The sequence below is a fragment of the Cavia porcellus genome, unplaced genomic scaffold (assembly GCF_034190915.1).
Source record: "Cavia porcellus strain 051 isolate PalLab524CR breed Dunkin Hartley unplaced genomic scaffold, mCavPor4.1 scaffold_33, whole genome shotgun sequence".
In the NCBI taxonomy this organism is placed as follows: domain Eukaryota; kingdom Metazoa; phylum Chordata; class Mammalia; order Rodentia; family Caviidae; genus Cavia; species Cavia porcellus.
The window spans coordinates 33,209,840-33,218,342 of NW_026947516.1; the positions used below are offsets into that span (position 1 = coordinate 33,209,840).

Below are 8,503 nucleotides of genomic sequence, written 5' to 3' on the forward strand. Positions count from 1 at the left end.
AATTCTAAGCAGCAAAGGCCAGGGGGGACGCATCAACATCCCTGACTTGAAGTTATACTTCAAAGCAACTGTAGTAAAATCAACATGGTATTGGAATCAAAACAGAGCTGAAGATCAATGGAATAGATTAGATGATACAACCACAACTACAAATCACAACTTATCTTTGATAAAGGAACCAAGCAGGCTCCCTGGAAGAATGACAGTCTCTTTAATAAATGGTGTTGGAAAAACTGGCTCTCCATCTGCCGAAAACTAAAGCTAGACCCATGCCTATCACCGTGTACTAAACTAAAATCTAAATGGATCAAAGATCTGAATATTAAAACAGAAACACTAAATCTATTGGAAGACAAATTGGGTAGAAACCTTGAATACATAGGGGTAGGTAGAAAATTCATGAACAGGACTCAAACCACATGGGAAATACTTCCCAGAATCAATAACTGGGACCACCTCTTAGGAAAAAAGTTTCTGCATGTCAAAAGAAATCTCCAGCATAGTGAAAAGGAAGCCCACAAACTGTGAAAAGATCTTAGTGAACTCCCCCTCAGACAAGGGACTTTTGTCTAAAACATATAAAGAATTAAAAAAAAAAAAGAACTCAGACCCCAAAATTCAAAGATGCAATCCAAAAATGGGCATCTGAGATGAATATGCACTTCTCAAATGAAAAAATACAAATGACAAATAAATACATGAAAAAATGTTCATCATCATTGGTCATTAGAGAAATGCAAATTAAAACAACACTGAGATTCCATCTCACTCCTGAAAGAATGGCCAGGAACAAGAAAACCAACAACAACAAATGCTGCAGAGGCTGTAGGGAAAAAGGAACTCTCCTACACTGTTGGCGAGAGTGTAGACTGTTACATTTGTGGAGGTCAGTCTGGAGATTTCTCAAAAAGCTGGCATTGGAAGTCCCATTTGTTCCAGTTATTCCACTTCTAGGCATATTCCCAGAAGAACTGAAAGCATCATACCACAGTGATATATGTGCACCTATGTTTATAGCAGCACAATTTGTAATTGCCAGATATTGGAAACAACCCAAGTGTCCATCAACTGAGGAATGGATAAAAAAGTAGTGGTATTTCTATGCAATGGAGTATTGCTCAGCTGTAAAGAAGGATCACATTGAGATATTTATCAATAAATGGGCGCAGCTTGAGACCATACTCATAAGTGAAATAAATCAATCTCGCATGTATGAATACCGAATAGTTTCCCTAATGTAAGTAATGATTCAAATATATAAAAGTATGTGATAATCATGATTCCCCATTATGTGGCCTTGAAGCATTATAAAGTTTTCACTTATTAATTGAAATGGCTTTATTCTGGGCTGCTTGATATTATTGCCTGTGATGAAATGAACAGCTATTTTGAAGAAAATAAGTCATCATAATACCTAGCACTGATTTACTATCATCTTGTTTTGAAGCCCCACCAAACTATGGCTCTTCTGTCTCCACTGGTTTTATCATGATGTATCTTGCTGGATTTTATTATATGTGATAGTATAAACAAAAATTGTTATAGGCAAAGAGATAATATAGAAACCATTGTTCGTATTCTGTTAGCTGGTTCTAAATACCCTACAATGCTTTCATCCACTTGAATGGTTTTACACTGACTTGATATATTTGAAGCTATAGTATATGAAGTTATATTCAAATATTTCAAGGAAAAAGACACTATGGTAACTACTATTAAGTCGGGTTATTTGGTGGTGAAGCACTAGGTTGCTGAAACTGTCATGCTTTGACCTGTATTGTTATGTTGTTATGTCTTCTTTTATCTCAATCTCTCCCTTATGAATTAAAAAAAATATTTAGTTATTTTTTATGATTTTTTTATTTAAGGGGAAAAATTTTAAAAATTAGCAGGATATATTATAGTAACTTTTTTGATTGCCTATTAACTTGATTTGAAGTCCTGTAATACTCCCACTATCTTGTTTTGGCTGATTAGACTCTGTTCCATTCTGTATGATAGAATCAAGTTTGAGGGTATAGGCAACTACTTTCAAGGCAATAAGATTCACCATGATGCCCATTCTGGTTTGACTATTACCTTCTTTGGAATTTCTGTAATGTTTACAAGGTTTAGGCTTTATTGGTCTTGTTCTCTACTGTTTTGTTCAACCCTATAATACCTAATGAGATAGACAATTCTTTTTAAGGAAGCAAGAGGCATTATGGTAACCATTGTTGATAACCTTGTACTGTGTTTTTACATCATGTGCTATGTCTATCCTTGGTTTTGACTGATAGCTTTCTTTTGCCATATTTGACTTTATTCTCTTCCAAAAAAAGTAATAAGAACTAACGAGTAATAAAACCCAAAATCTGTAAATTTTGTTGTAAAAAAGAGAGGAAAAAAAGTGCTCTAAAGATACAACTGCAAGTGTGTTTAGGTGTGTTAAATAGATGAGCATATTAATGTTTTTGGTTGGATCATTGAACACAACTGTTTGCAGTCTCACTGTTTGAATGTCCACTTTGTATGCTTTGATACAGTGGCTTGAGCAACTATCTCTAAGATGATAATGTGTGATCTATTAACTGGTGATTTCTTACTGTTTTTTTTTTTTTTTTTTGTAGTTCTATATTACTTGTACCCTTACACCACATTGGTTTGTTTTGTTTTGTTTTGTTTTTCTTTTTCCTTTTAAATAAAATTAAAAAAATAAAAATAATGTACGCAGAAGGGAGGCAGTTGGAGACAAAACATTTAAATATTGTGAAACCTAGCAATATGGAAGCTATGAAATCATATGAAATTGCAAGTCCTTCAACGGGAGATTATTCCTAGGACTGGTCTTTAAGTTAAGCCCCAAAATTTGTACTTAGGATATCATTCTCTATTCCTTATAACTTGAGATAACTCTGGAGCCCCAGGTAAAGCTTTTAAGCTGAATTGTACCTAGAAAACCCAAAGGGAGACAAAGTTTGGTGTAAAGAAGTAGTTCAAGCTCAGCATGTACAGGCAATCTGGGCTCTAACCGAAGTCAAGGTGAAGGCACTGAGTGCTAATGAGAGGGTCATTCCTCAAAGGAAATGACAAAACACAATGTCCTGCCACTCCTTTCTGTGAGGCTCAAATGAAATGTAGTTATAGAGTCTTCACTGTGTGAGGCCTTGTTTTGAAGCTGGGAGAATTCATGTTAGTTCCTATACAAAATCTTATAAGAAATCAAGATCAGATCCTCAAGTGACAACAAGGGGAAGTATCAACTCCCAAAATGGAGTTCCCATATATTATTCCTCTTCTTCATCTCTGAGAATTGCTAAAAAACCATCAGGCTACATTGTCCCCTATTCAAATGTAAAGTAATAGGATGATTGATCTAACTGTATGTCCCAAATCTGCAGAGAAAAGAGACCCAGACACTTATCTTAAGGTGATTAAGACACCTATCTTAAGGTGATTATCTTAAGTTATGACTGGTGAACCAACCACCCCACATCACAGATGAGGGAAAGAAAAGTTTGCTTCACTACTGTGTACCCCTGAGGAGTCCAGGATAGTGATAAGGCATATAAGAACTTTTAAGATTTGATTGCATTAGTTTGCTGAATACTCTTGTCTGAGGGGAGAGATAACAAATAAGCATAGAAAGGTGACCTAGACCCTCTCTAGAGACACCGATAGAACTCTGTATGAGGACAGAGGAACTCAGCATACCAATATCACAGCAAGCCTCCACAGAGCTCTTAAAACTGAATGCAAGTGGCAATGGGGGTAGACTAGAGTGCCCTTTCACTTGATGTAAGGGTATTCCAGGAAGTAGAGGATATTAGATGAAGATGGCAAACTTACTGTAGCACAAAGAGGAAGATACAAGCTCTGTTCCTTGTTGATTTTAAAAAGATAAATGTCACCTGAGAATGTTCTCTACCCCAGAGTACAAATAGACTCCCAAGAATTAGATCTGTCACCTTCATTTTTAACATCAGTGCACACAGGAAAGGACTGGTCAGCTATAGCCTAAGGCATAAATTATTTCCACAGTGTTCTTAGAGGGCAGTAAAATCTAAAGAGGAGCTCTGTGAGTTCCTACAACAATGATCACAGGGAAAGTTGCAAAACAGCTCTTTTAAAGTTAAGGAGGTATCTTCAAGCTCCTTATGCATTCTCATTTTGCTCTTCTTCAGGAGCCTATAAAACGTGCTATCCTGCCCAGAGACGTGTCTGCTATCCCAGACCACAGTCATCATGCCAAAGAGTAAAAAAAACAAGCTACATATTCCTCAGAAATCCTGCCATTTCCAAAGGGAGCCCCAGAGACTCCAGGAATCTCAGGCTACTTCTACCAAAAAGAAAATAGTGCCCTCTTCATCTTCTCCTCCTTCAAGAATTATCAGGCACACCAATTTCACTTCTCAGTCACAAAGTCCTCCCGAGAGGTCTCAGAGAGCAGTTTCCATGACTACAGACATTTCAACTTCAAGATCAGATGAAGGGACCACCTGCAAAACTAAGAAAAGGCAGCATTGTTCCCAGGCTCAAACTTCCATCATACAGACTCCCACAGATTCCCTAACAAAGACAGCTAGCATGTTGGTGAACTTCATCATAAACATGTACAAAACAAAAAAGCCCATTAGCAAAGAAGATATGTTGAAGATTATCGATAAAAAGCACAAGAATCACTTCCCGGAAATCTTCAGAAAAGCTTCTTTTAAAATAGAGGTGGTATTTGGCATGAATTTAATAGAAGACTCTGCTAACAGCCACTCTTATACCTTTGTTAGCAAAATGAATCTCCCCTACAATGGGGTGCTGAGATGTGGCAATGGATTTCCCAAGACCGGTCTGCTGATGCACATTCTGGGAGTGATCTTCATGAAGGGAAACTCTGCCACTGAAGAGAACATCTGGGAATTTCTGAATAAGATGAAAATATATGATGGAAAGAGACACTTCCTTTTTGGGGAGCCCAGGAAGCTCATCACAAAAGATCTAGTGGAGTTGAAATACCTGGAGTACCGCCAGGTGCCAGACAGTGACCCTTCTCAATATGAATTCCTGTGGGGCCCAAGAGCCTATGCTGAGACCAGCAAGATGAAAGTCCTGGAGTTTTGGGCCAAAATCAATGATACAGCTCCCAGTACCTTCCAGTCCAAGTATGAAGAGGCTATGGTAGATGAAAAAGAGAATACTAATACCATGAATTGAGTTGGTGAAAATGCCACAGACAGGGAATATTCCATCCTCATGACAACAGCTTCTCCTCTAGCTAGTGAAATTGAGGAAGATTCTTTATTATGTAGATAAAGAGAGAAGTTAATGTTCCCAGTAGTGGAGAACACAGTTCTTCATATTACTGAATTTCTAATTTATATGAAACAGTTCTTCATATTACTGAATTTCTAATTTATATGGCACTTTGAATATTTATCTGTATAGTTTGTTAGATTTTTCATGTTTCTATTATTTGGCATTATAATTCAAGCTTATAAATATTTTTGAACATATGATTTTAACAGGTTGCTCAAAAGAATCCTTTGTTTTGCCAAAACTTGTGAAGATTTCCATTTACTTTCCTAATCTAGTGCAACATCACATGAAATCAGAAGAAATATTTCCTCTAAAATGTGAAAAACTAACATTAACATACATAGAATAAAGAAAACGTTTGAGTTGATCAGCATTTAGCTTCCTAACCTAATTTTTTATACAATTACAAACTGCATTACCATGTGTATCAGGCTTATTCTGGAATTAGAACTTCATCATAATTCATTAGACACCCCTATTTACTGTTACGGTTTGTGCTCCTGTGACCCACCTCAAGCCTCATGTAATCGTGAACACAGCTGAGTCTAGCGTTTGTGATTGGTTCATTGTCTAGCACTTGGATTGGTAGTATGAGTGCTACATCTGCCCAGGGGTGGAGCCAACATACAGTGTAATGGCTGGAATAAGGCATGTCTTCTCTCACTTGCTGCTTCATATTTGCAGCAGCCATAAATGGCTGCCCCTCCAGCCATGACACCCTGCCTTGCAGCCATCTGAGTATGTACTGACACCTCCAAGAACTGTAAGAAATAAACCTTTCCTTTCCTAATTTTGTGTGTCATGTATTTTGTCTGAGCAATGAGAAAGGAAATTAGCTAAGACAGAATTTGGTTGCAGAGGAATGGGGTCATTGCTGTGACTATACCTGACCATGTGTTTTAAGAGCCTTTGCAAATGGCTTGTAGGAAGAGTTTGGAAACATTTGAAAATGTAGCCTGAAAGAGTGGTGCAGTAACAGCTTAGGCTGTTTGGTGGGGGAAATTCTGGTCAGAGCTCTGGGATCCAGAAGGCTAATAGAAAGTCTGCTGGTAATGATCAGGCTCATGAGTTTTCTGCTGTGGAGAAGGGCCACCTTGGTTGCTGGGCTCCACAAAATGTGTGTTATGGCGTGGCAGAAAGTTTGTCTGCATTTTGCTTGTGTCCCTAAACCTTGCTTGAGACTGAGATTAAGGGTGGCACACTGACTTATCTGGCAAAAGAAATTTCAAGGCAGTCTAATGTTGAGGTGGTAGCATGACTGTTGTTGGGGGCTTTTAACCAGGTTTATATTGTGAATCAAGAGCAAAGAGCCCAGCAGGATGACTTAAAACGTTGGGAGTTGGCCAGAAAGCTGTAGACTATAAAGATAGAGCTGAGATCTTGATTGCTGAGGAGCAGATATATAGAAATGATGGCCTGAGGGCATTCCAGGAAGCAGTAAGTCTCCACCTTTTGCAGCCTCAAAACTTCAAAAGCAAAAGACTTTGCTCAGAAGACAAAGCTACAGAGCACCATGCTCTAGAATGATGGTGGAAGCCACATGAAGTTCCAAAATGGCAGCGGTCACATGAGGTTCCAAAATGGCAGCAACAGAGAGAATTTTTTCCTCACAATGAAATTCATAGAATTCAACAATCCAGGTACATGACCTCTACAGCCAAGGGAGAGAAAACCTGGCTACTGCTCCAGCTGGCAGTTCACCTTGTTGGCATCCATGTGGTGCTGGTGTTAAGTGCAAGGAAAATGCAAAATTTCTGAGGTTAAGGCATCTTCCACTCCAACTTCAGAGGGCCTGGAAGGCCAGGAAGAGAACCTCTGAGAAGGCAGTATGTAAATCTGCAAGTGTGAAGGCAAAAATGCAGTGGAGGCCCCCAAAATTTGGAAAAGCCAGAAAAATGGATCATCCAAGGAAAGCTACAAGAACTGAACAGAATGGGCATAAGAGATAAACTGTGGGAGCTAAACCTCCTGAAAGTACTATGAGGTTGGAGTCAGTCAAGTCTTTTGGAACTCATAACCAGATTGCTTCAGAGGCTCAACATGGAACTTCAGGACTTAATGGTCACCTTGCTGGATGTTGGACTTGCTTTGGTTTCAATGCTTTGTATTCACTTGTTTGTAACTTTTGGAATGGTGGTTATCTTGTGCCTTTAAATTTTTGAAATGTTTAACCTTGTGTCTTTGTACAGAGGGCTGCAGTTAGGAGTTTACCATAGGTCTCAGAAGACACTTGGGACTTGGACTTTTCAGTGATGCTGAAGCTGTTAGGACTGTGGCAACTCTTGGAGATGGACTAAATGTCTTTTATCTAAAAGGATATACATGTGTCTTTAGAGGGTCAACGGCGGAATGTTATGGTTTGTGTCCCTGTGGCCTATATGAAGCCTCATGTAATCACAGATGTAACTGAGTCTAGCATGTCTAATTGGTTTGTTGTTGTTGCTTAGTGCTCAGATTGGTGGTATGAGACAACATACAGTGTAATGGGGGGAAGAAAGTATTTCTTCACTCACTTGCCAGTTCAAACCTTGTTGTTTGCAGTGGTCATGAATGGCTGCCCTCCAGCCATGCCACTCTGCCTTGAAGCCAGTTGAGTATGGAATGGAACCTCCAAGAACTATAAGAAATAAACCTTTTCTTTCCTAATTTTGGGTGTCAGGTATTTTGTCTCAGCAATGAGAGAGAAAAATAGCTAAGACACTTACCGACTTCTTTATTCCCTAAATATGATTTATGCACTTGTCTTAAGAAGCTCCATGCCAGTACTGATAGGGACAAAAAAGAAGTTTAGAACTCTAGCCAGTAGTACACATGTGGGGCTGAGCCAGACCTGGGCCCCTCCTGTGTCCCCTACTGACCTGGTCAACCACCTCGTGAGACCCAAGAACTCCAGCCAGCAGTGCACATGGGGCTGGATCAGACCCAAGGCCTCCTCTACCTGCCCCCCCCACCATCCAGCTGACCTGAAGCTGTTAGGACTGTGGCAACTCTTGGAGCTGGTGACTCAGGAATTCCAGCCAGTGGTGCATGCGCAGAGTTGGGTCAGACCTGGGCCATTCCCGTGCCCCTGCCTTCCTGGCCAACCATATTGCAACACCCAGGAACTCTAGCCAGTTACGTGTATGGGGCCAGGCCAGACGTGGGCCCCTCCTGTGACCCCTACCATCCCAATTGATACCTTGCAGGTCCTAGAAACTTCAGCCAGCACCATGCA

General features: G+C 39.6%; 1 protein-coding gene across 1 annotated transcript; it reads left to right on the forward strand.

The window, feature by feature from the left end:
* Window positions 1-4,224: 4,224 nt before the first annotated feature.
* Window positions 4,225-5,187, forward strand: LOC100730051 (melanoma-associated antigen B3-like). Its single transcript, XM_003464744.1, has one exon. It carries the CDS (start codon window positions 4,225-4,227, stop codon window positions 5,185-5,187), a length of 963 nt encoding a protein of 320 aa, XP_003464792.1.
* The last annotated feature ends 3,316 nt before the right edge of the window (window positions 5,188-8,503 follow it).

Coding starts and splice junctions, on each gene's coding strand:
- LOC100730051 (XM_003464744.1), top strand. CDS start 4,225: ATGCCAAAGAGTAAAAAAAACAAGCTACATATTCCTCAGAAATCCTGC.